The sequence below is a fragment of the Podarcis pityusensis genome, assembly GCF_964106645.2.
Source record: "Podarcis pityusensis genome assembly, chromosome: 11".
In the NCBI taxonomy this organism is placed as follows: domain Eukaryota; kingdom Metazoa; phylum Chordata; class Lepidosauria; order Squamata; family Lacertidae; genus Podarcis; species Podarcis pityusensis.
In genome coordinates this window covers 62,599,306-62,626,560 of record NC_138036.1, presented here as the reverse complement: position 1 = coordinate 62,626,560, position 27,255 = coordinate 62,599,306, and the positions used below count along the sequence as shown (strand labels likewise).

Here is a 27,255-nt window from a genome sequence, read left to right as displayed (position 1 = left end):
GCTTGTTGTAGGGGTGCCTGGTTGTGCCCCCTCAAAAACATGTTCCCAGGGCCACAGCTCCCTGTCAGCCCCCCCACGCTACACCACTGTGACTGACTTCATTTATATGCAAAATGAGATTGTGAAAATGCAGATTTTCAGAGTTTATTTTGTTGCCAAAATCAAATCTTAAATTAAATAGGGCTATGTATGGTATGTCAGTGTGTGAAATCATGAGCAATTACCGTATTTTTGCACCATAACACTCAATTTTTTCCTCCTAGAAAGTAAGGGGAAATGTCTGTGCGTGTTATGGAATGAATGCCTACGGGTGGAGGGGGGGGATCTGCTGCAGTCGTGAGCAGAGGATCCATGGTTCCCCTTCCTTCCCTCCTCCATGGCTCACTTTGAAACAGCAAAGCAGGAGAAGAGCCGCTGAGTGGGGAGGAGAGAGGGACAGAGAGCCTGCTTCTTTAAAGGAGCAAAGCGGGAGAGGAGAGGAGCCGCTTACATGAGTGTAAGCGGCTCCTGTCCGGTTGGTTCCTTTAAAGCAAGCAGGCTCTCTGTCCCTCTCTCCTCCCCACTCAGCTTGCTACATAGCAGCAAAGTTTTTCAGCTTGCTAAGCCGGGGATGAGCGGGGAGGAGGGAGAAAAGCAGAGCCTGCTTGCTTTAAAGGAGCAAAGCGGGAGAGGAGCCTTCTCCCCTTATACCCCTCTTCTTCATTATTAGCAGCATCCTTCTCCACCCACCCCACGCGTGCTCCTTGTCCCTTGAGTGCTTTTCCTTCCCTCCCCACTTAATACGTGGTTACAAAGCACGGATCCACATGGATCCTCAGGATTTTTGCACTGGGTCACCCCAAATTCACCATCAGATCACATAGCATGTCCATGGCTACATCTTGCACCAAAAAAATCACGCACCCACTGTTGCCTGGGGCCGCAGTGGTGCAAAAACGTGGTTACAAAGCATGGATCCCCAAACTCACTGTCAGATCACATGTCTGTGGCCACAGCATGAACCACAAAAATCATACATCCACTGTTTTGTTTAGAATATTTTTTTTCTTGTTTTCCTCCTCTAAAAACTACATGCGTGTTATGGTCGGGTGCGTGTTATAGAGCGAAAAATACGGTATTTCTCTCTTTTATATACATGTAATCTCTGAACAGATATTCAGGGACTGTACTAGCTGAAGGTGTTAGGCATTGCCCTTTGTTAATAATAATTAATAATAATTTTATTATTTATACTCCGCCCATCTGGTTGGGTTTCCCCAGCCACTCTAGACTGTTCTTCAATAGAGTCTTGCAAGGAAAAGAGTCATTGTAGAGTCTTAATTCCAAAACTGAGATCTCTGCTGCTTCCTTAATTTTAATAAATGTTATGAAAAATATTAGCACTAAATTCCTGTTTTTGTCTTATTTTGTAGATTGTTCTAGAAGGCATCTTGGGAAGAGATATTTTTGCCAGCATAGCAATTTTTGAAATTAAGATAACTACTGGCTACTGTATAGGTAGGTGACTCTTGTAATAATCGGCTCTAGTTAAAATGAAAATTCAGTGTTTAACTGTGAAACTGGGAACATTAACTCACATTGGTATAACATTAACATCTTCCTTCAGATTGTTTTAGTAGCAATTTATTAATTTTTTTTAAATCCAGAATAAAGTCAAAGTATTGTAACTAACATTTTATTTATCTTAGACTGAACAACAGCCTAATTACTCTCACCTGTCTAGGGAATGTTGCACCAGTGCAAAGTTGCTGCAGCAAAATATCTGGGATGTAACAATTACTGCAGAGCAACTTCATGGTGCTGTCATGCAACAAATGAGGATGCAAAACATTTATGGCAGTGGCAAAAAACTTAATAGAGAGAGATGAAATGATTCACACGTGCCTGTAGTTGCTTGTGAGGTCTGGTGATGTTTTTGTGGGGGTATCGAACTGCAACAGAACAGAGGGGGGCTCCTTCTCAGAGGTCACTTTTATCACATATTTATCAATTGAGATAAGCCGTCAAGTTTGGAGGCACTGATCCAATTTACTATAATAGCAGATTTGGAGATGAGTTTTACTTTTGCCATTCTGTCTTGCTGAGAATCTTGAACCATGGGCAGAGCTTGTCTGAGGCCCTTGATGGGACTCTTGTTAGAATAAAGTTATAAACTCAAACTAAAAAGCAGCTGGTCCCTGGTGGGGCCCCTGGCCTCTGAGGCCTGGAGCAAGTGTACCCGGCTACCTTTCCGCCCCCTGCTGACATGGGCCTGCATGTGGGATTTGGGAAATTTGGTTTCATATCCCAAATCTGCCTCTGATTCCCTGTGTGGTTTGAACCTCAGGTAGCCCTTTGTAATAGTGAGTATAATAATGAGGCATTGTACAAAACTGTTAAATACTTTGTTTTGAAAGCAAAATAATAAACACCAAAGTTTATGGAAATGTGAATGTATAGATTTGCTTCCAGCCATTGCTGCTATTAAGTGAAAATTGGCTATCAATGGTGCATTTGAATTTTTCAAACAACTTTTCCTGTAGCACTGGAAAGAAAGAAACCAGCCACACACTGACAGTTTGGTTGAAAGTTTAATGAGTGGGTGATGATGGTAACAGGTGGGAGGAGAGTATGGCTCAACATTTGTATATCTTTGTGAATAAAATAAGAAATGTGTTTAACATACTTTTAAAAAAAATATTAAAGGACTGTGCTGGTTATTGCTAATGCACCAGATGTTTAGGGATATTGTGCAATGAACGGTTGTGCACCATGCTCTCAGAGTTTCATTGTATGCTTTGCAACTGCAGAATGTAATTTTGAAGAAAACCATCTGTGTGGTTTTATGAATCGCTGGAACCCCAATGTAAACTGGTTTGTTGGTGGAGGAAATGTTGGAAATTCACAATCCATCCTTCCAAGAGATCACACCCTTGATGATGAGTTTGGTAAGCAAGAAAGATCATTTGCTTGTTCACTGGAAAAGTGTTTTCATTTCTTGTTTCATCTATATGAGGGTCCTTGTTCTCATGGGAATATAAGAGCACAATTGATTTTTTTAAAAATAGCATACAGCTTTAGAAAGTACACTGGAAGAAAAAGGGAAGGGAGGGGAATATGCAGACTAAATAAGTTAATGGCATTTCTTATATAAAGAGGGCATTCCTCTGGGAAAAAATCTGTTAACACTTTTTCTGGGGAAAACATCTGTTAACAGTTTTTCATGAAAGTCTGCTCCCTAAAATACTTACATATATGACATACATTAGTGCAACTCTGCTCTTGATTATTTTCCAAGTAAATTGTGATCTACATCTTCACTAAATGTTTTCAGGCTTGTTTTTTTTCAAGGGCTGATAGGTTTTTAATTGTATTCCCATTGAATAAATTCAGATACTGTGACTTATCTAGGCATTTTTCCAAAAACAATTTCTCTGGAATGTTGTCAACTGTGCATATAGTCCAGACTAATCATTAATTAGCACTGCTAATTAATTAGAACTTTGCTAATTCTCGATTCTCCTGTTTTTTAAGGAAGCTGAGGCTTTGTAGTAGATCACAGGAAGCCAGTGTGTTACCCTTCAGATGTTGTTGGACCACAGTCCCCAGCAGGCCCACTCAACATGGCCAGTGGTCAGGGATGATGGGAGTCATAGTCCAACAACACCTGGAGATGTTGGCAGAAGGTCCTAGGTTCAACCCCAGCATCTTCAAGTACAATTGGAAGAGGCCCTGGAGACCCACTGCCAATTCCTATGCTGACCAAAGATGTGAATCCATTTGTACCTTGGTCATTACTTGTTACCTTGGTCATGAAACTCTATTCCATGAACCACACCATTGAGAAAGTGTTAACTGTAACATACTGTGTAAAGAAACATGAATAGAAAGAATATGTAAACCTGTTCTTCATTTCTGTGGAGACTTCGGCTTTTCTGGGCCATAGTATTGAATAACCACGTAAACTCTCTGGGGCAGGTTGGATCTTCTGCTTTTAGGCACTACAGACACAACTAAGAGATGCCTCAGGATGTCCTCTAGGTTTTAATGTATCATGTGGGATTTACTGTCATTAGTTGTAAGTTGCTTTGACTTGCCCTGAGCACATTTAATAAATAATAATTCAATTAATAATAAATAAAAATCCAAAAGCAGATGTTGCCCTTTACTTTCAGTGAGATGTAGATACAGATTTTTATTGGGATGCATATTCCCATTCTGAAAGGCAAATTAGACATAATGTTAAATGCATTTGCATTTAATGTACACCAGCTGCGCTGTGTGATAATTATTGTTATCATACCTGGTAGGGACAGGAAATTTAACCGCTTTCCTGCTGAAGTCCTGACCATCATTGTTCCCAGAAACTGCTATTTGCATTGGGATTAAATGGGTCTGAGAGAATTTGTCCACACAAACAGAACCACAATACAATGGTATCCTAGAACACCTCTGGTTGCGCACGCTGTGGGTTATGAGCTCCGGTAACCCGGAAGTAGCCGCTCCAGGTTGCAAACTTTGCCCTGGGATGCGAGCAGAAATCGCACGCCAGAGGCGCACACGCAGCAGGAGGCAGGCGTGCAGCAGGAGGCGCACTTTCACTAATGGCGCCTCAGGTTAAGAGTGGTTTCCGGTTATGAATGGACCTCTGGAATGGATTCTGTTTGTAACCAGAGGTACAACTGTATTCACTTGGAATTTTAATCTGTTGGATTACTGGCCATCATTAATATATTAAATGTACAGCAATTTATATCTAGGCATTGGCTTTGAAAACACATTGAAATAATTCTGTTGAGTTCAGCAGAAGTTATTTAGATATAAAAGATTGGATCCAGCCTTGAATTTGTGTCCCTTGAAAACATTTGGGCAAGTTAGTCATCTCTTACACTTTAAACTGGATTTTAAAATCATTTTGTGTGCTACAGAAAGAAAAAAATATGAGGTGAATATAGACTAATAGCACAATCCTAACCTTGTCTACTCACACATAGGGCCTACTGAATTCAATTAGGACTTTGTTATTAAGCCCATGGCCTTGTTGAACAAAGTGCCCTAAGAACTAACTTCCCAACTAAATCCAACTCATAGTGTTGTGTGTATGTACTGGATGGCTCCACTTAATGGATCCAAATGGTTTCCAGAGAGTGGTAGGGGATGTTTAATCCCACCTTGATAGCCTTTCAGCTGATTCCCTGGTGGCCCGCTGGAATGTGGAGTTAACTAGGTCTATTGACTGTTTGGCTCCGAAGCGCCCTCTCTGATTGCATGGAGCCCAGACAGCTCTGTGGTTTTCCCCAAGGCTGAGGATGATGAAACAATCACTGAGACAGCTAGAGCACTGGTAGTGGAAAACTCATTCTGAATCAGACCGGACACAAAGTTAGAGCTCAACGTCGAGCCTACCAAGTGGCGATAGCGATGGTGAAGACCTTCTTCACTGCCTGTATTGCATCTGCAGAAAATAGCAGCAGGAGACTCTTTCAGGTCGTTTGCAATCTAACGGAACTACCTTTGCCATCGGGGCCCAGTAAGTTTTTTGCCCCAAGTTTTTTGCAGATAAAGTTGCTCAGATTCGGGAAGAAGTAGACAGAGTCCTGTTTAGTCAAGTAGCATGGGATCAAAGGCTAGGGCTAGGGACAAAGGTGAGAGCTATTTCCTAGTTCTGCTGGATCTCTCAGCGGCCTTAGATACCATCGACCATGACATCCTTCTGTACCATCTAGAGGGGCTGGTAGCTGGGGGCACTGTTATACAGTGGTTCCACTCCTTCCTCCCGGGTCGTGTCCAGAAAGTGGTATTGGAGGATGAGTGTTCAGACCCCTGGGCTCTCACTTGTGACCCCACAAGCCTCAGGGTTCCGTCCTCTTGCCTCATGCCTTTTAACAACTATATAAAGCCGCTGGTGGAGATCATCAGAGGGTTTGATACCCAGCTCAACCTCTCTTTTAAATAAGAACCAATGAAGGTGGTGAAGGTCCTGCTTGAGTGTCTGGATGGGGTTGGAGGATGGATGGTGGCTAACAGATTGAGGTTGAATCCTGACAAGACAGAAGTACTGTTTTTGGGGGACAGGGGGTGGGCAGGTGTGGGGGACTCCGTGGTCCTGAATGGGGTAACTGTGCCCCTGAAGGGCCAAGTGTGCAGCCTGGGAGTCATTTTGGACTCACAGCTGTCCATGGAGGCTCAGGTCAGTTCTGTGTCCAGGGCAGCTGTCTACCAGCTCCATCTGGTACACAGGCTGAGACCCTCCCTGCCCGCAGACTGTCTTGCCAGAGTGGTGCATGCTGTAGTTACCTCCCGCTTGGACTCCTGCAATGCTCTCTATGTGGGACTAACTTTGAAGGTGACCCGGAAACTACAACTAATCCAGAATGCGGCAGCTAGACTGGTGACTGGGAGCGGCTGCCGAGACCACATAACACCAGTCCTGAAACACCTACATTGGCTTCCAGTATGTTTCTGAGCACAATTCAAAGTGTTGGTTCTGACCTTGAAATCCCTAAATGGCCTCAAAGACCCAGTATACCTGAAGGAGCGTCTCCACCCCCATTGTTCAGCCCTGACACTGAGATCCAGTTCCGAGGGCCTTCTGGTGGTTCCCTCATTGTGAGAAGTGAGGTTACAGGGAACCAGGCAGAGGACCTTCTCGGTGCTGGCGCCTGCCCTGTGGAACGCCCTCCCATCAAATGTCAAGGAAATAAACAACTACCTGACTTTTAGAAGACATCTGAAGGCAGCTCTGTTTAGGGATGTTTTTAATGTTTGAAGTTTTATTGTATTTTTTAATATTTTGTTGGACGCCGCCCAGAGTGGCTGGGGAACCCAACCAGATGGGCAGAGTATAAATAATAAATTATTATTATTATTATTATTATTACACGTACATACACATTTGCTATCTAGGAAAGCAGTCTAAATGTCTGTGAGATGAAACTCCTTTAAATCTAGGCTTACTCATGAAGCTCCCTTCTTGTGCCCTAAGGGTAAAATAAAACAAATTGCCACCACTCTGAGTCTTTGCAATAAAGCCTGAAACACATCAAAATAAATAGTGAAAGAAGAATATTCTTCATTTTCTTTTACTAAAAGATAAACATTTTAAATTGAAGCAACTTGACCAGAAGTGGAATTTCTGGCCTCTTTAAACATTCAGAGAATTGTATTTATTGATTTGCCTTTTTAAGAAGAATTTGCCACCTTCTGCCATGCTGAGAAGAAAATAGAATATATTTTTGGTTACAAATAATGCATCTACTAAATAAACAGAGCAGTGTTGAGATGCCTGCATTGCAGGGAGTTGGACTAGATAACCCTCGGGATCCCTCCGTCCTCTATTATTCTGGCATGTTGTAGCCCTAATAAGAAATACATTCACTAAAAAGAAAGTGAGAGCCATGTCATCTTTTCTCCTACAAAAGTTTATATTGCCTGTGAAGTTTGTTTCTGCTGTTTCACAATCTAGGGATGAGACAGCAAATTAGAGGCTTCTTCAGAGATGTTAAACCACAAAGTATTATATTTGTTCACTGGAAAGACTGAGTGCAGCATTTTGCTCTAAAACTAGAGCAGATGTCAACTCCAGAGGCTACTTTTGCTCATTCAGCAAATTCTGCTTCCTTCATGTGATCTTTTGATGACAAAAGGGAGTTCCACAGCTACGTTTGCAGAACTTTATTTGGCAGAGGCAAATAATATATGCAACCTTATGTTAGGATGATTCTTTCTGCATTTTTCTTTTCCTGCATAGTTGAGATATACCCTGAACAAAGAAAAAAAGCATGATTTTTTTAAAAAAATTAACAAGTAATGACGACTGAATTTTAAATTTTAAGTTTTTAAAATGTTTTTCATATAATTGTTTGTATTGTTTTATTGTTCTATTGTGTGTTTTTTTGTTTGTTTTTTAAAGGTTTTATTTTGTTCTTAAGGGGAGGGGTCAGGGCTGCCAGGGAGTGGGTCCCAGCCAACAAAATGGCTGGGGCAGGTTACACATGGGGGGGATGCACTGGGACAACTGATCTCAGTGATCATGGGTAGGAGGAGGAGTTATGCTAAGACCAGACTAACCCTGCCTCCGGGTCTGGTCCTGACCGGACGGTTACTGAAATCAGCAAGGGATACCCACATGACCTGAAGGTGCTGCTGTGCAATGCTAGGTCAAGGATTCATAAGACCACTGCCATCCATGACTTGATCATGGATGGAGGACTTGACCTGGCATGTGTAACAGAGACTTGGTTGGATGAAGCAGATGGGCCTGTCCTTGCCGCTGCTTGCCCACCAGGTTTCTCTTACGCACAGCAACCCAAGCCTTGTGGGCGGGGAGGGGGGTTGCAGTGATTTTTAGGAAGTCATTAGTTTGCACCAGGCGTCCTATTGGGAAGACACAGTTCTCTGAGTGCATGTTCTGGAAGCTGGGCAATAGGGGCAGTACAGGATTCCTTCTGGTGTACTGACCTCCCTGCTGCACCAAGGATTTCCTGCCCAAGCTGCTTCAGGTCGTGGCGGATGTTCTCCTGGAGACACCTAGTTTGGTTGTCCTAGGGAATTTTAACATCCATGCCGACACGACCTTACAAGGGGCCGCTCGGGACTTCGTGGAAAGCATGGCCTCCATGGGGCTGTCCCTGAATAAGTTTGGCCCAACCCATAGCCTTAGACCTGGTGTTTACCTCTATGGGTGTTGGTGATCTGACATTAAGTAAAAGCGAAATGAAAGAAGTGCCATGGTCAGATCACTTCCTGGTGCAACTGGACTTCTCTGCAACCCTTCCCCTCTGCAGGGAGGAGGGACCGATTCGGATGGTCCGCCCCCGCTCCTTAATGGATCCAAATGATTTCAAGAGAGTGGTAGGGGATGCTTTATCCCATGTTGATGGCCTTTCAGCTGATTCCCTGGTGGCCCGCTGGAATGTGGAGTTAACCAGGCCTATGGACTGTTTGCTCCGAAGCGCCCTCTCCGATTGCATGGAGCCTGGACACCCCCGTGGTATTCCACGGATCTGAGGGCAATGAAACAATCACTGAGACGGCTAGAGCACCTCTGGTGGATAACTCATTCTGAAGCTGACTGGACACGGGTTAGAACTCAATGTCGAGCCTACCAAGTGCTGGTAGCAACGGCGAAAAAGACTTTCTTCACCGCCTCTATTGCATCTGCAGAAAACAGAAGCAGGAGACTTTTTCAGGTGATTCGCAATTTAGCGGAACCACCTGCTACATTGGGGCCCAGTACGGGCCACATGATCTCCTGCAATGATTTTGCGAAGTTTTTTGCAGATAAAGTCGCTCAGATTCGGGAAGAGGTAGACTCCACTGTGGGAGCAGGGCCAGGGCAGGAGAGTACTAGAGTCCTGTCTAGTCAAGTTGCGTGGGATCAATTCCAATCTGTTACCTCCAAGGATGTGGACATGCTGCTTGGACGAGTGAAACCAACCACCTGTCTCCTTGATCCTTGCCCATCCTGGCTTATAAAAGCTTCTCTCTGTGAGGGAGCCTTCCCAGACCCGCTGAAAGAGGCGGTTATTAAACTGCTTCTTAAAAAAATATATTTAGACCCACCCAATATGGCCAACTATCACCCAGTCTCAAATCTTCCATTCTTGGGCAAGGTGATTGAGTGAGCGGTTGCTGAACAACTTCAGGCAACTCCATTTGGATCCCTTCCAGTCGGGATTTAGGCCTCATCATGGGACTGAAACTGCTTTGGTTGCACTGGTCGATGATCTCTGGCGGGCAAGGGACAAAGGTGAAAGCTGTTTCCTAGTTCTGCTGGATCTCTCTGTGGCCTTTGATACCATTGACCACAACATCCATCTGGAGCAGGGGTAGGCAACCTAAGGCCTGGGGGCCAGATGTGCCCCAATTGCCTTCTCAATCCAGCCTGTGGACGGTCCAGGAATCAGCGTGTTTTTACATGAGTAGAATGTGTTCTTTTATTTAAAATGCATCTCTGGGTTATTTGTGGGGCATAGGAATTCGTTCTTTTTTCTTCTTTTTTTTCAAAATATAGTCCAGCCCACCACATGGTCTGAGGGACGGTGGACTGGCCCATGGCTGAAAAAGGTTGCTGACTCCTGGTCTAGAGGGGCTGGGCGCTGGGGGCACTGTTATACAGTGGTTCATAGAATCATAGAATCATAGAATCATAGAGTTGGAAGAGACCACAAGGGCCATCGAGTCCAACCCCCTGCCAAGCAGGAAACACCATCAGAGCACTCCTGACATATGGTTGTCAAGCCTCTGCTTAAAGACCTCCAAAGAAGGAGACTCCACCACACTCCTTGGCAGCAAATTCCACTGTCGAACAGCTCTTACTGTCAGGAAGTTCTTCCTAATGTTTAGGTGGAATCTTCTTTCTTGTAGTTTGGATCCATTGCTCCGTGTCCGCTTCTCTGGAGCAGCAGAAAACAACCTTTCTCCCTCCTCTATGTGACATCCTTTTATATATTTGAACATGGCTATCATATCACCCCTTAACCTCCTCTTCTCCAGGCTAAACATGCCCAGCTCCCTTAGCCGTTCCTCATAAGGCATCGTTTCCAGGCCTTTGACCATTTTGGTTGCCCTCCTCTGGACACGTTCCAGTTTGTCAATGTCCTTCTTGAACTGTGGTGCCCAGAACTGGACACAGTACTCCAGGTGAGGTCTGACCAGAGCAGAATACAGTGGCACTATTACTTCCCTTGATCTAGATGCTATACTCCTATTGATGCAGCCCAGAATTGCATTGGCTTTTTTAGCTGCCGCGTCACACTGCTCCTTCTGGTTCTGCTCCTTCATTCCGGGCTGTGACCAGAAAGTGGTGTTCGGACCCCTGGGCTCTCACTTGTGGGGTGCCTCAGGGTTCTGTCCTTTCCCCCATGCTTTTTAACATCTATATGAAGCCTCTGGGAGAGATCATCAGGGGGTTTGGGCTGGGTGTTCATCAGTATGTGGATGATACCCAGCTCTACCTCTCTTTTAAATCAGAACCAGTGAAGGCGGTAAGGTCCTGTGTGAGTGTCTGGAGGCAGTTGGAAGATGGATAGCAGCAAACAGATTGAGGTTGAATCCTGACAAGACAGATGTACTGTTTTGGGGAGACGGGGCAGGCAGGTGTGAAGGACTCCCTGGTTCTGAATGGCGTAATCATGCCCCTGAAGGACCAGGTGCGCAGCCTGGGAGTCATTTTGGGCTCCCAGCTGTCCATGGAGGTGCAGGTCAATTCTGTGTCCAGGGCAGCTGTTTATCAGCTCGATCTGGTATGCAGGTGAGACCCTACCTGTCTGTGGACTGTCTTGCCAGAGTGGTGCATGCTCTAGTTATCTCTCACTTGGACTACTGCAATGCGCTCTATGTGGGGCTACCTTTAAAGGTGACCCAGAAACTACAACTAATCCAGAATGCGGCAGCTAGACTGGTGACTGGGAGTGGCTGCCGAGACCACATAAAGATTAAAAAAAGAACTTATATGGTGGAAATAGTGCAATGTAGTGATAATCTCTTGTAGAAAGAGAACCATTGTTTTACCTCAAGCAAAGAAATACTGCATTTTCCAGGGATTTTTGACATTTATTTCAGCACTGATTGTAGAATTGATGAAGCGCCACAGGCTAGGAGGAGGTGTTTTATTATCATAAACTTCTTCCAGACTCCAAGACAGCACTCAAGGGTACGCAGTCCTGGCACCTTTTTGTTGTTGCTGTTGTTAAAATGCGTGGCACTTACTTAGGGTTGCTATATCTTAAAGAGCAAAAAAGAGGACAGCCCAAGCTGGGAAGGAGGGGCCCAGCGCCACCAAACCTGCAGCCGCTTTGTTTGGCTGGGGCTGGCAGTGGCTGCAGCGTGCAGAGCAGCCCGAGCCCAAACTGCTCGAGCCAAAGAAATACAGAAATAAACAACAAATTTAATCACCCCCATCACCCAGACATTTCCTTTAAAATTTAAAAATCCCCCGGATGGGCATGTTGGCCCCCCAAGAGAGGACATGTCAGGGATTTCCCAGATATATGGCAACTCTAGCACTGCTCCAAGGCAGTGCTAGAGTTGAAGAGTGCTTGAAGTGCCGCTTGAAGAGCAGGAAACATTAAATGCTCGATGATGCTGAAAGAGGAAAGGAATAATTTACAGAGCTGGCTCATAAGTAACAGTAGCCTAACTACTGTTGTCTATGTTCTGGTAACCTCAAGGTTAGATTACTGCAATGTCTTATACGTAGGGCTACCTCTGAAGACAGTTTGGAAACTTCAGCTGGTGCAGAATTCAGTGGCCAGGTTGCAAGACGGTTTGAGCATATTACACCAATCCTGGTCCAACTGCACTGACTGTCGATTAGTTTCTGGGCCCAATTCAAAGTGCTAGTTTTGACCTATAAAGCCTTAAATGGCTCATGACCACAATACTTCAAGGACCGCCTGTCTTCATAAGAACCTACCTGGACCCCGAGATCATCTTCCGAGGCCCTCCTTTGTGTGCCTCTCTCTTGAGAGGTGCAGAGGGTGGCAACTCGAGAATGGGCCTTCTCTGCAGTGGCTCCCCCTCTGTGGAATGCTATCCCCCGGGAAGTTCACCTGGCGCCTTCACTATACACCTTTAGGCGCTGGGCAGAAACGTTCCTTTTTAACCAGGCCTTGGGTTGACCTGATCAACATCCCATACCCTTTTAAAATGTGGTTCTTTTGTAGGAGGGTGGTATTATTCGGTAGTTGCTTTTATTTTTATTTTATATACTGTGATCCTTTTATGTGAACTGCCCTGAAACCTTCAAATATAGGGCAGTATATAAATTCAATAAATAATAATAATAACAACTGCATTTTAAAGACACGTGGAATTATTTGATGTTCTATCAACACAGGGTAATATAGCATAGTTCTTTGTCACCTTTTTGCACTAAAAACACATTTTAACAATGAAAAATACTAGAAGTGGGATGTCTCGGGGCTAGTTTTGAAGACATATTGTACTCTGGTTCAGATACTTGATTATAACCTATCAATGCAGAAAATTAGTTATAAAGATCTGTTTATTTACTTTGGGTAAATACTAATGAATTGAGCTCCTGTCTTTGTATTCTGTATGGTCACAGAATACAACTTTCTGTGTATAGAATTAGAAATGGATATTGCAACAAACTCCCACGTGAATGGTTACCATAGAGGGAAAAAGAATAAATAGGTGGTGAGTGAGTTCTTAGAATTCCAGAGAGGTAGAAAGTGGCCCCAGCACCTTGCCTGGACAGTGGTCACTGGTCACTGGTCACACTTTTTGGTGCTGAGTACACATAGCCCAGACATTTCTAAATCTTTTTCGATCCAGCATTATGCTTTGGTTTTGGACAAAATTGTTCCATATAATTTGGCTTAGGTTTTACTAATTGGTTGCACCTTTAAAGAAGGGAAAAAAGATGTCCTAATTGAATTATGGTCAACATAAAATCTGTGTTGGAAATGCATCGGGAAGCAGGAGTTTGCCAGCACCATAAAAAGAGGCACCCACTGTAAAGCCAAGTCTTTTCATAATCCAGAAGAGAAGTGGCCAATAACTAAAAGTTAACAGTTTGAAAAAATGAGCCAGTTACTTCTGCTACTGTTGTATAATTCCTCCCTAGCAACAAGTATACACAACACAAAAACTTTTCATGATGAAACATGTTGTTGTTTTAGTATCTAGCCCCACAGTTTTTATGCACGTTTCCTCTCTCCCTCTTTACCCCATCTCCTCAATGAAATAGTTTTTAAACTTTGAGACTACAAGCAGCCGTGGTACTTAACTAGGTCAGTCTGGCCCAGTATTTTTGTATGTGTGCCTGAGGTGGAAAATCTAAATGGATCGCCTTTCTGCATATGTATTAGTCCATCAACCAGTACCCGTGGTCTCATTGTCATGTCACACTAAGCCAAACGATGGTTCAGTGAAAATTGCTGGCTCTTGAAGAGATGGTAGCTGCTTTGGTCTTCCTTGGTCCTTTCAGGTCAGCATGGTGGGGCAGCTAAACCAGAGTTGGGCTTGGCCATTCACACCATACATTTCATGCACTCTGATACCACTGTAAACAGTCATTGATGCCCCCAGGGAGTTCTGGGAGCTGTAGTTTGTTAGAGGTTAGGACACCCCTGTTACCCTCCCTGAACTACAATTTCTCAGAATGATTTAACAATCAATTCCTCTTCATAGGGAACTCTGAGAATTGTAGTACTGTGAGGGGAACCAGGGTCTCTTAACAACTCTCGGCACTTATAACAGCCAACTGTTCCCAGGAAGCTTTGGGGGAACCTTAGTTTGTTGTTTGAACCAGGGATCCGGGTTAAGCTCTCTCCTCATTACCTGTGACCTGTAGCCAAGGTTCGTTTGGATGATATGCTGTATGACACAGAACTAAAAGGATTCCAGGGAGTTCCAGGGTTGTGTTTTGGCTGGAAACGCAGGACACAATGGAGGCTACAGTGTCTTTATAAACTAAGGTTTATTTACATTGACTCCCAGTACATTTCTGAGCACAATTCAAAGTGTTTGGTGTTGACCTTTAAAGCCCTAAAGGGCCTCGGTCCAGTATACCTGAAGGAGTGTCTCCACCCCCATCATTCTGCCCAGACACAGGTCCAGCTCTGAGGGCCTTCTGGCGGTTCCCTTGCTCCAAGAAGCCAAGTTACAGGGAACCAGGTAGAGGGCCTTCTTGGTAGTGGCGCCCGCCCTGTGGAACGCCCTCCCACCAGATGTCAAAGAGATAAACAACTACCAGACTTTTAGAAGACATCTGAAGGCTGTTTAGGGAAGCTTTTAATGTTTAATAGACGATTGTATTTTAATATTCTGTTGGAAGCCGCCCAGAGTGGGCTGGGGAAACCCAGCCAGATGGGCGGGGTACAAATAAATTATTATTATTATTATTATTATTATTATTATTATTATTATTATTACACATATTTATACCTGAGCCTTGATGGAAGGAGTGCAGAACATTGCACCTCAAGGTGCCTGTTGTTGCGTCTTCCGTGGCTTCAGCAAGCTTGGGTCCAGAGCAGAAGCCAGCTATGCACTCAGGTTTCTCCATGAAGCCTCTCCCAGCATCCCACATGGAGTTCTGTCCCTCCTTCCTTCTTGCTCTTTTAATAACACTCCTGCAAATGCCACTGTTCTCTCCTGTGGTTACATCATGTCAACCTCCCCCTCCCAGTTCTCTTGTCTCTGTCCACCGCATGGGGGTGGTATTTGCATTGTCAATTAATCTTAATGGCCTGTTACTCTTGCTGTCTCTTTGTTTCTTGATGGCACCTCTGTCAGCCAACCTGAACAGGAAAACTGGTATAGCCTGCATTTTTACACTGTGTCTGGCATCTTCCCATAATGCTCCCAATATTTGCACTGGCATTCCTGGAAAACTTGAAGTAGAATGCTCAGTATTTGTTGTTTATAAAAAGTAACACATCCAATTTACTTCCCACTCTTTATATGTTGCAGAAGCCATTTCATTAAGCATTAAAAGAAGCTTCTCTGATTTTTAGGTCATTACATGTATGTGGACTCTCTCTATGTCAAACATTTCCAGGAAGTGGCTCAGCTGGTCTCACCTAGGACAACAACTCCTATGTCAGGCTGCTTGTCCTTTTATTACCAAGTGCAGCAGGAAAGTGGAATTGTATTCACGGTCTACATGAGAGACATAAATGGCTTTTATGAAGAACTTTGGAAAGCAGATGGTTCTGTGAGTAAGGATTGGGTCTTAGGAGAAGTTGACTTCAGTGCACCATATCCAATGGAGGTAAGGCTCCAAATACTGAGCTGCACACTTGCATATTCTACAGTTTGAAAAGTACTGTCACATGAAAGTGACTTTTTTATGCCATTCTCTTTTCTTCAATATGAATAGTTAAAACTCATACAACTTGAATGTTCCACTTGGAAGTAGATGTCTTCTGACAAATTGCTCTCTCTCCAGTATTGCTGTGAAAACTATGTTTAACATGCAGCCATGGAGTGTGTGTACGGACTTGATGCATTAAGCAGTGTATTAATATACTAAATAGAATAAATTGCTTTTTCTAGAAGATATGATCAATTTCTAGGATGAACCCTAGAAAAATTATGGGTGATCAGTGCAGTTCAGACAGCTTTGTGGAAAGTCCTTCTTCACAATGTTCTGCATGGAATGACCATACGGCTTGTGATGGCTCAGGGTGGGGAGGGGTCTTCCCATGCTGATGGACTCACATGTTGTTTAAGGGTCCGTCCCAAAATAATTACTATATATTTTAATAATTATTTTTATATTTATAGCCTAACTTTTCTCCAAAGAGCTCTCTCCCTATTTTATTTTCATGACAGCCCTGTGAAGTTGGTTAGGCTGAGAGACTGTAACTGACCCAATATAGTGACACATTGTGGTGACAGTGAGCCTCATGGCAGATTTGAACAATGGTTTCCCAGGTCTTAGAACAACACTCTAACCCTTGTATCAAACTTTCCCCAAAAGAATATTCATATTGGATTTCTTCTATAAGAAAATCACCTTGAACTTTGATAGATACACATATTTCTATTTATGAGCACAATCAGGTTTAGTTTCACTACCAACAGTTAAATGCTGGCGAATAGACGCATGTGCAATTGTCACACATTATGCTGTACATATGGTGTGCACTTATGAAATCTTACACAAGCTGATGTATGCACAGAGCAATCTGTATACACTACTGTATATCAATCTGCCTGCCATTGTTGGTCATTAGTTGCCTTTTATTTGAGTTATATGAACATCTGCCCCTGAAACAGGCATGAAGAACCTTGGCCTGCAGACCAAATTAAGCCCACCAAGGATCTAATTTGGCCCATGAGGCTTTTTCCCAAGCCACGGTCATCTTCTCCACATGTCCTGTCCTCCTGCCAGACACCTGGAGGGTGTAGTTTCAAGCATTCCCTCTCGTGTGGTATTGGGAGTTACGTAGCTTTGTTGCAATGAAATAATAAAACTATCATTATTAAGCTATTAATTAATGAATGATTGGTACAACAATGAAGTTTCTCTACTTGGGTTTTGTTTCCAGGTGATTTTTGAAGTTGCTTTCAACAGTGCGAATGGGGGATATATTGCTCTTGATGACATTTCTTTCTCTCCCGTTTTCTGCAGCAATCGGACAGGTATGAATTTCCTCCCTGAGTTTTCTGATTTGCTGTTAGATTTCAAAATGTTACATGAATTTGCAAGTGCTGTACTTAGATGTATCTTATTTAGTGCAACTTTTTTATTTAATTAGTCGTGTAAATTGGGACCATCAGTAACTCAATAACACAACATTAATGGGGAATAATGGTAATATGTCACCTATAACAAATGACCACTGAGTTAAAAGAACTCTCTCCATTTGTATTTCCATCGTACAGTGGTACCTCGGGTTAAGTACTTAACCTGAAGCACCACTTAACTAATGGGGCCTCCCGCTGCTGCCGTGTGATTTCTGTTCTCATCCTGAAGCAAAGTTCTTAACCTGAGGTACTATTTCTGGGTTAGCGGGGTCTGTAACCTGAAGCGTATGTAACCTGAAGCGTATGTAACCCGAGGTACCATTATTTCTGTTATGTGTAATCCCAAACGTAGCAAACCTTGGTGATTTGGTGTCAAAATTGCATATAACTAATCTTTTTAAATTGGGTGATATATAAGTATTTCAACAGTTTCAAATTTTGCCAAGTTTTGTTAATACTTTGTGCATGGTGGAGAAGGTGCCACCTTTTCCATTTTAGTGCTAACATGATCCAGGTGCCATTTATCACAGAAAAATATGATGCAGGCCAAACTGTGCTCTTGGTATTCTCCATATATGTGGATATATAACAATTCATCTTTATTGATTTTTTACAACAGAAATGCTTTCTTAACATAAGATCACAATATAAAGTTACAATTTCTTGTTGATGTACAGTGGTACCTCAGATTACATACGCTTCAGGTTACAGGTTACAGACTCTGCTAACCCAGAAATACCGTATTTTTCGCCCTATAGGACGCACTTTTTCCCCTCCAAAAATGAAGGGGAAATGTGTGTGCGTCCTATGGAGCGAATGCAGGCTTTCGCTGAAGCCTAGAGAGCGAGAGGCGTCGGTGCGCACCAACCCCTCTCGCTCTCCACGCTTCAGGAAGCTATCCGCAAGCCTTGCGCGCCCGGCGGGAGTTCCCGTGGGCTCGTAAGGCTTGCGGGCGGCAGCCTGCAGCCCGAAACACGGGGCGCCCTCCGGAGGACGCCCAGTGCTTTGGGCAGATGTCCGCAAGCCTTGCGCGCCCGGCGGGAGGTCCCGCCGGGCACACAAGGCTTGAGGCGGCAGCCTGTTCTGTGGGCTGGGGTCGGGGGAAGCTCAGGCTTCCCCCGCCCCAGCCCTGCGACGGGGGGGGCGAAATAATTTTTTTTATTCATTTCCCCCCCAAAAAACGAGGTGCGTCCTATGGGCCAGTGCGCCTTATAGGGCGAAAAATACAGTAGTACCTCGGAGGCCCCACTAGCTAAAGTGGTGCTTCAGGTTAAGAACAGTTTCAGGTTAAGAACGGACCTCCGGAACGAAATAAGTACTTCACCCGAGGTACCACTGTACAACTGTTTCTAAATCATAATAAAGAAAAAAACAAAACTATATTCTTTATTCTTTGACTTATTGATGTTCTAATTACCTATGACTTCCCTCCCCTTCTTACTTGGTTCTTTTAGAATTCTTTGTCGAATGCATATCATTGTGAATATAGATTGTTGGTGACCAGCTTATCCACTACTTTTAGATGTTTCTCATTACAATAGTTATTCTAAACCAGGCAAAAATTGTAATTCTCCACAGTGGTCTTTCACTTTGAATGTATTCCAATCTTTGCTAAATTTTTGTTTCGCTTGATCCCTTCTCTGTCCTGTCAATTTATCCATCTCGGTGTATTCAACCAGTTTGATCTGCCAATCTTTTATTGATGGTATTGTCTCACTTTTCCAGTTATTTAGATCTCTTGGGATCTCCCTCCCGATAATCACTAAAAGAAATGCCTCAGGTTTTGGGGGAAATGAGATTTTAAACATTTTTTTCAACTCGTTATAAATTAAGTCCCAAAATTCCTTCATTTTTTTACAGGTCCATCAGGCATGATACATCGATTCTACCGCCTCCTTACATTTCCAGCAAAGATCTGAATTATTTTTGTACATTATTGCTAATTTCCTCAGTGTTATATACCAACGATAGAAGACCTTCATGTAGTTTTCCTTAATAGAATAACAAGCTGTAAATTTAAGGTCTTACCTCCACAGTTTTTGCCAATCTGAAAGCTGTATGTTATGACGTAGATCTCTTGCCCACTTTATTGTGGCAGATTTTACCTCCTCATCCTTCACCGACCATTCTAATAAGATTTTATACATTTTGGACAGTGTTTTATCGTCATTGTATATCAAGTCTCTTTCAAACCTTGCAAGTTCTTTGTTAAAGCCCCTTTTTTATCTTGTTTGAATAGGTCATGTATTTGGTCATACTGTAACCAATTAGTCACTCTACTTTTTATTTCTTCAAAATTATTGAGTTTTAATTGGTTGCCTTCTTCACAGAGAATTTCTTTATATGTAACCCAATCATTCATTATGTTAACCTTTTTTTACTGTTATGGCTTCCGTCAGCGACAACCACCAGGGTGTCTTTTGTTCAAGATGGCTGGGAATAGAAAAAGCATTTTAGGCAACACATTCATTTTTATTGGGGAGATCCTACCCCAGAATGATAATTTTAACCTGTCCCATATTTCCAAGTTTCTTTTTATTTCCTTTCAGGTTGGTATATAGTTGTCTTTATATAGATTTATATTCTTTGCCAATATCCAGATTCCTAGATATTTGATTCTTTTACAAGTTGTGAGTCCTGTAAGTTGTTGTAGTTCTCTTCTATCCTCCTCCCTCATATTTATTTTACTAAAATTTTGGTTTTTTCTTTACTGAGTTTGAAACCTGTGACTAGCCCAAATTCTGTAATCTTTTATAGCACTATTGACACACTTTCTTTTGGGTTTTCTGTTGTTATAGTCAGGTCGTCAACAAAGGCTTTTACTTTGAAGGTCTTATTTCCGATAACTATACCCCTTATGTTCTTTTCTTTTCTGATGTTCATCTTCAGAATTTCCAACACCAAAATAAATAGCAGTGGGGATAAAGGGCACCCCTGTCTTTTACCTCTCTTAATATTATAGTTTTCTGTTAGATTGTTATTTATAACTAGTTTAGCTCTTTGTTGCGAATATATTGCATTTATACCTTTATAGAAATTCTCTCCCACTCCTATCATCTCCAGTGTTTTTTTCATAAACCTCCAGGAGACATTGTTGAATGCTTTCTCAGCATCAATAAACAGCAACGCTGCCTGTTTTTTGTTTATCACTTCTAGATACTCTAGAGCAGAGGTAGTCAACCTTTTTATACCTACCGCCCACTAATGCGTCTTTCTTGATGGTAAAATTTCCTTACCGCCCCCCAGTGCTCGATGGAAGGAGGATTCAGCTTGTGCGTAGAACCCCACGCCGCCCACCTAGAATCCTGAAACGCCCACTAGTGGGCGGTAGGGACCAGGCTGACAATCCCTGCTCTAGAGTATCTATTGCATATCTTATATTATTTTTCATGTGGCCCCCTGGGAGAAATCCTGCTTGATCCTCATGGATATACTCTTTCAATATGCATTTCAATCTATTTGCTAGTATGTGTGCAAATATTTTGTAATCGTTATTAAGGAGATATAGGCTGGTAATTCTTAACTGATGTTGGATCTGCTCTCTTAGGGAAATATTGATTTATGTGTTTTTTATATGTTAGAGGTCTGTCACATTTAAAACTTTAATTTCTACCGTATATCTTTAAAATGGAGCAACAACACAAAAATGGATCTATTTAAGCATGATATCTTGAAGGAGTTTTCATTCTTTTTGATATGTTATTTATTTTTATGGGCCATTTTTTTATACTTAAAAGAAATAAAGACGACTCAGTTTGTCATACAGATGTGAGAGGTTTATATCCGCTTGAGTTTTGCCATATTTATTTAGAGCAGGTATTCATTCTGTCCAGTATGTAGAGATAGACTTCCATAGGTTCACTGGTTTGATTTCCTGTTTCCATGTGTACACAAGGTCATGGGCAGGCAATGGGACCTTAGGTGAAATGGGAGGTCTGGACACATCTCCCCAGAGCCTCCCTTCTTACTTACTTGTTCAGACAACGTGCACTGATGACCTGAGTGGGAAGGCTGCATGGGAGCATGGGAGGCATGCACAGACCTCCCGTCCCCCTGTTGGCCCTGTTGCATGGCTTCCACATATGCACAGGTGGGTGCAGAGGGACCTTTTAACCCAAAGAGAGTCTTCACATATGTCTGCCTTGGATAATATGCACAGCTGCCGTTAATGAACAAATAAAACAACATTGATTGTTGTCTTGATGCATTGTTGTTCTAATGCTTGTATTGCTCTGTGTACACTTGCTTACCATGCAAATTCATTTTATCTCTTCCTTTCTCCTAACTACCTTTCAGAAATTTCCTTCAGTCCTTCACAGGCAAGTTGCAGTTTTGAGGAGGATCTGTGTAATTTTTATCAGGATCGCAAGGATGGCCCTGGCTGGAGCAGGGTCAAAGTAAAGCCTAATGCATACAGGCCAGGAGACCATACTACTGGCATGGGTAAGTGACAAATCTTCTTAACCTGAAGAACAAGCAGAACATACAGATGAAGTACCTCAATGTTCTGAACCCAATCGCACATTGCCATGAAAGTTTTGTGGGAATTCTGGAACTCCCAGCAATTTTTCCAAACTATTTTTCTTAGGTTGGCACAAAGAATAGACGACAGCAGCCCATGAAACAAAAGCCAGAGCACCAAAACAGGCATCACTATATTCTGGTGAAATGGCTTCCTGGGTGGGAAAGAAGCTGGCATAAATAGGAGGGGACAGGGGATCTAGCACTAGTGTAAGTCTGTAAAAAAACAATCACAGGGGATTAAGGTACTGAGAAGCTGGTGGGACGGCTCGGTTTGGACCTGTGGGAACTGCTCAGCCTCAGAAACGCAATTCTCCCTCAGCTTAATGTTTCTCAGTTACAGGGTACTTTTTAGGGGTTTGGGAAACACTGGACATTCCTCCAAAGAATGGGTAATGAAAGTGTGGGACACGTGATAAATTGCAGATATTGCATACACTGCAGATGAGTAAATTCAAGTTTGGAAACCAATAATATAACAAATAATATGATACACATAATAAGTTTTTACTTACCTGAAAGGCAAAAACAGGATCAGTGATTTACTATGGACAAACACCAGAAAATATTGTTTCTGGGCAGCTGGAGGAGATGGCACACATGGGCTGAGGTTTGAATAGCTATTATGACTAAAAGGTGTTTAGCTCGGCTTTCGTGCCCCATCAGTTTTCTGAGAAGAGAATCAGTGATCACATGGTGGTGAATGAAATCAAGATCAAGTGATAAATGCAATTCCTTGATATTCTGAAGTTGCTTTAAGTCCAAAATCCCCTGTTACCAGCTGCTTCATTAAAGGCTTAGTAAATGAAGTACTATTTAAGAACTCTCAGAAATAGCATTTTCTCTGACCTCATTCCTCTCTACGTGTGTGTACATCTGCCTGCCATTTTGGGATTATACTTCATGTATCTGGTTAAGTGGGTATCTATTATCTTCCATAATACATACTATAGTATTTAAGGTGCCATGAGAATCTTTGTTACTTTACCTCAGAATAGCTTTTCTGGTAAAAATGAATTTTACCAAACCACTTCAGATAGAGACTGGCTTAACCTGCAGTCTGTACTCACCTGGGAATAAGCCCCATTGAACTCAGTGGGTGTTACTCACTTCTGAATAGGATTGCATAGGATTGCACTGTCAATCTGGTGAGCAGTGAAGTATGGTCAGTGACACAGCAATATGATCTAAACTATAATTCAGTATCCAACAATGTGTTCAATAGAGCTTTAATATCTACTGAGGAGCTGCTTGGGGAAAATGTGTTGTGTGATTTAGCGTCACGTCTGGATGGCCTAGGACTTGCTGATCGCATGGTTGGCGGTTCGAATCCCCGCGGCGGGGTGCGCTCCCGTCGTTCGGTCCGAGCGCCTGCCAACCTAGCAGTTTGAAAGCACCTCCGGGTGCAAGTAGATAAATAGGTACCGCTTACCTGCGGGAAGGTAAACGGCGTTCCGTGTGCTGCGCTGGCTCGCCAGATGCAGCTTGTCACGCTGGCCACGTGACCCGGAAGTGTCTGCGGACAGCACTGGCTCCCGGCCTCTAGAGTGAGATGAGCGCACAACCCTAGAGTCTGGCAAGACTGGCCCGTATGGGCAGGGGTACCTTTACCTTTTACCTTTACCTGGATGGCCTTGGAGCCGAGTCAGCCTCCACCTGAACTGGTGAAGCCAGGGCTTCCTGCAGAGAAGGAAGTTCTCTCATTGTAAGATTGAAATGTCTTGATCTTCAATAACACCTGGTAGTTGGCTAAATGCAATATAGGTGAAACTTATTTGGGAGGTTTTCTTTCAAACACTCATTTAGAAACATGGTGTTATATAATCAGTAATGGTTATAACTTGCAACTTTGCCAGCGGAAATTTTCTGTAACTCTAGAATCCAATGAAATGCCTAAAAGTGTCCTAAAATGAGGTGATGGAATGAGTTGGCCAGAAATGTTTTTTAACATTGCATTGTTTTGCAGGTTACTACTTGCTAGCGAATACAAAGTTTACATCACAACCTGGGTACATTGGCCGTTTGTACAGCACTACTTTGCCAGGAAATTTACAGTATTGTCTGCGGTTCTATTATGCCTTATATGGCTTTTTCAAAATGACTGATGCCCTGGCTGTTTACATCTTTGAAGAGAACCATGTGGTACAAGAGAAAATCTGGTCTGTCTTGGAAACTCCCAGAGGAGTCTGGACGCAAGTGGAGATCAGCTTCAAAAAGCCCATGCCTGCCAAGGTAATGACCAGTAATTTCTGTATGTCAGATTGCAGGGTTCCAAAATAAGGCATGATATTTCCCCCCTTCTATTATTTTCCATTGAAACTTCCCTGACAGATGGGAATGTGATCACAGATAAAGATTTAGCCACTAAATGGGTTGAGTAGCAATTGGTTCTAAAGGGAATTTCCCAATTAATCAAACCAAAATTTGATATTTAAATTGGATACAATATGAGCACCCCTCCCAGGAAAGAGAGACACCAGCCACTACCTATTTGCTATAGGGTTCACCTCAATTTAAACTTTCCTATTGAGAACCCTACAACTGGGGTTAAGAAAAGAAAGGAGCCAATAATGGACAATATAGTTTTGCCTAGTCGTGTGACAACCTTATTGTGTTTGGCTGCTTGAAGGCCCGGACTGGGGGGCTGCAATTATTTACTTGTGGAATAATTGAGCACTGATAAGTCTCCAGTAGCACAAGCATTTCTGGTAGGGGTGGTTTTGTGCTGCACTCTCTGCAAATTGTTTGTCTATTACATGAAATAAGGCTTATTATTATTATTATTTATTATCTATACCCCACCCACTCTGAGCGGCTCCCAACGGAGTAATAATAATAATAATAATAATAATAATAATAAAGCAACATCAAACATTAAAAACTACCCTAAACAGGGCTGCCGTCAGATGTCTTCTAAAAATCAGATAGTTGTTTATTTCCTTGATATCTGGTGGGAGGGCGTTCCACAGGGTGGGCGCCAATACCGATAAGACCCTCTGTCTGGTTCCCTGTAACCTCACTTCTTGCAGCGAGGGAACCGCCAGAAAGCCCTCGGCGCTGGACCTCAATGTCTGGGCTGGACGATGGGGGTGGAGACGCTCCTTCAGGTATACTGGACCAAGGCCATTTAGGGCTTTAAAGGTCAGCACCAACACTTTGAATTGTGCTCAGAAATGTACTGGGAGCCAATGTAGGTCTTTCAGGATTGGTCTTATGTGGTCTCAGAGATATTCTTGGCAGCCTGCCCAGAAACATAAGTCTTCCTCACAGACAGCCTGTTGATTGGTTAACAGTAGGTATAAGATAAGGATTGGTTGAGCTCAGCCAATCAGTGTTGTACTGTAACAGAGCAGTCTTTCTGTCTGTGGTGGTTAGAGTATGAGGGATTGGTTAATGGCAGTTTGCTGAGGGAGTGTACATGCTGTTAACACTCTGTATCTGTATATAGTAATCTATGTGCTTCTTACTGTTTTCTACAATAAACACTAGTTGTAGCTTTCAAGCCGTTCTTTCCTTCATTGTCCAGAAGGACAGCGTTCAGACTTAAATTGGCTTCCAATGACATTGCGTATTCTGCGAAGCTCACACCAAAGGAAGCGTGTGGGTACAAGATTTATTAGCACACTTTGCTTGCAATAAATCTCTCAAAGTTATGTGGTCTCGGCAGCCACTCCCAGTCACCAGTCTAGCTGCCGCATTCTGGATTAGTTGTAGTTTCCGGGTCACCTTCAAAGTTAGTCCCACATAGAGCGCATTGCAGTAGTCCAAGTGAGAGATAACTAGAGCATGCACCACTCTGGCAAGACAGTCCACAGACAGGTAGGGTCTCACCTGCATACCAGATCGAGCTGATAAACAGCTGCCCTGGACACAGAATTGACCTGCACCTCCATGGACAGCTGGGAGCCCAAAATGACTCCCAGGCTGCGCACCTGGTCCTTCAGGGGCATGATTACGCCATTCAGAACCAGGGAGTATATTTACAGAAATATTGCAAAATTAATGAATGTTAGAAGGATGCTGGAACGAAGCTACATGGCTTTAGCAGAAATGTTATAAAGAATTAAGTAAAAATAGATTGTTAATGGACCAAAGTGGAAAATTTAAGGTTAGAGTGTCTTAAGTCAAATTTTAGAACGAAAATTGAGAAAGATGGAAAGGACTTGCTGAAATAGCTAATTGAACTAGAATACAAAAAAGGGAGGTGTGAGGAGGTCGATGAAACAAGTATATGAAAGGTAAAGATATGGAAAGGCTGGATGTGTTTCTAAATGTTTTTGTTCTGTTTTTTCATTGTTTTATTGTATTGTTTTTTTCTTTTTGTTTTTTTTTATGTATTGTAAGGTATTGTTTTGTTTTGTTTAATTCTTTGTTGTTCTCTTGCTTTTTCTGTAACTTGTAAACTCTTAATAAATATCTTTTTTTAAAAAAAAGCAACAACTGCCTCCAGACACTCACACAGGACCTTCACCGCCTTCACTGGTTCTGACTGAAAAGAGAGGTAGAGCTGGGTATCATCCACATACTGATGAACACTCAGCCTAACCCCCCGATGATCTCTCCCAGTGGCTGCATGCAGATGTTAAAAAGCATGGGGGAGAGGACAGAACCCTGAGGCACCCCACAAGTGAGAGCCCAGGGGTCCGAACACCACTTTCTGGTCACAGCCCGGAATGAAGGAGCAGAACCACTGTATAACAGTGCCCCCAGCTCCCAGCCCCTCTAGACCAGGAGTCAGCAACCTTTTTCAGCCATGGGCCAGTCCACCGTCCCTCAGACCATGTGGTGGGCTGGACTATATTTTGAAAAAAAAGAAGAAAAAAGAACGAATTCCTATGCCCCACAAATAACCCAGAGATGCATTTTAAATAAAAGAACACATTCTACTCATGTAAAAACACGCTGATTCCTGGACCGTCCACAGGCTGGATTGAGAAGGCAATTGGGGCACATCTGGCCCCCAGGCCTTAGGTTGCCTACCCCTGCTCCAGATGGATGTTGTGGTCAATGGTATCAAAGGCCACAGAGAGATCCAGCAGAACTAGGAAACAGCTTTCACCTTTGTCCCTTGCCCGCCAGAGATCATCGACCAGTGCAACCAAAGCAGTTTCAGTCCCATGATGAGGCCTAAATCCCGACTGGAAGGGATCCAAATGGAGTTGCCTGAAGTTGTTCAGCAACCGCTCACTCAATCACCTTGCCCAAGAATGGAAGATTTGAGACTGGGTGATAGTTGGCCATATTGGGTGGGTCTAAAGATATTTTTTTAAGAAGCGGTTTAATAACCGCCTCTTTCAGCAGGTCTGGGAAGGCTCCCTCACAGAGAGAAGCATTCACCACCCTGCGAAGCCCATCGCCCAGCCCTTCCCGGCTAGCTTTTATAAGCCAGGATGGGCAAGGATCAAGGAGACAGGTGGTCAGTTTCCCCCGCCCAAGCAACCTGTCCACATCCTCGGAGGTAACAGATTGGAATTGATCCCATGTAACAGGACCAGACAGAACTCTAGCACTCTCCCGCCCCGGCCCTGC

The 27,255-nt window shown here is 43.1% G+C and overlaps 1 protein-coding gene across 7 annotated transcripts in view; it reads left to right on the top strand.

The window, feature by feature from the left end:
- The window catches only part of MAMDC2 (MAM domain containing 2), a 71,433-nt gene that overhangs the window by 22,931 nt on the left and 21,247 nt on the right, over positions 1 to 27,255 (top strand). For 6 of the 7 annotated variants that reach the window (XM_080972644.1, XM_080972645.1, XM_080972646.1 and 3 more), the window contains 6 exons: positions 1,413 to 1,497; positions 2,790 to 2,927; positions 15,468 to 15,724; positions 17,007 to 17,100; positions 21,502 to 21,648; positions 23,693 to 23,958. In XM_080972644.1, coding sequence (XP_080828770.1) covers positions 1,413 to 1,497; positions 2,790 to 2,927; positions 15,468 to 15,724; positions 17,007 to 17,100; positions 21,502 to 21,648; positions 23,693 to 23,958 — 987 coding nt within the window. The remainder of the gene's footprint in view (positions 1 to 1,412; positions 1,498 to 2,789; positions 2,928 to 15,467; positions 15,725 to 17,006; positions 17,101 to 21,501; positions 21,649 to 23,692; positions 23,959 to 27,255) is intronic. The other variant, XM_080972647.1, reaches the window with a different exon arrangement.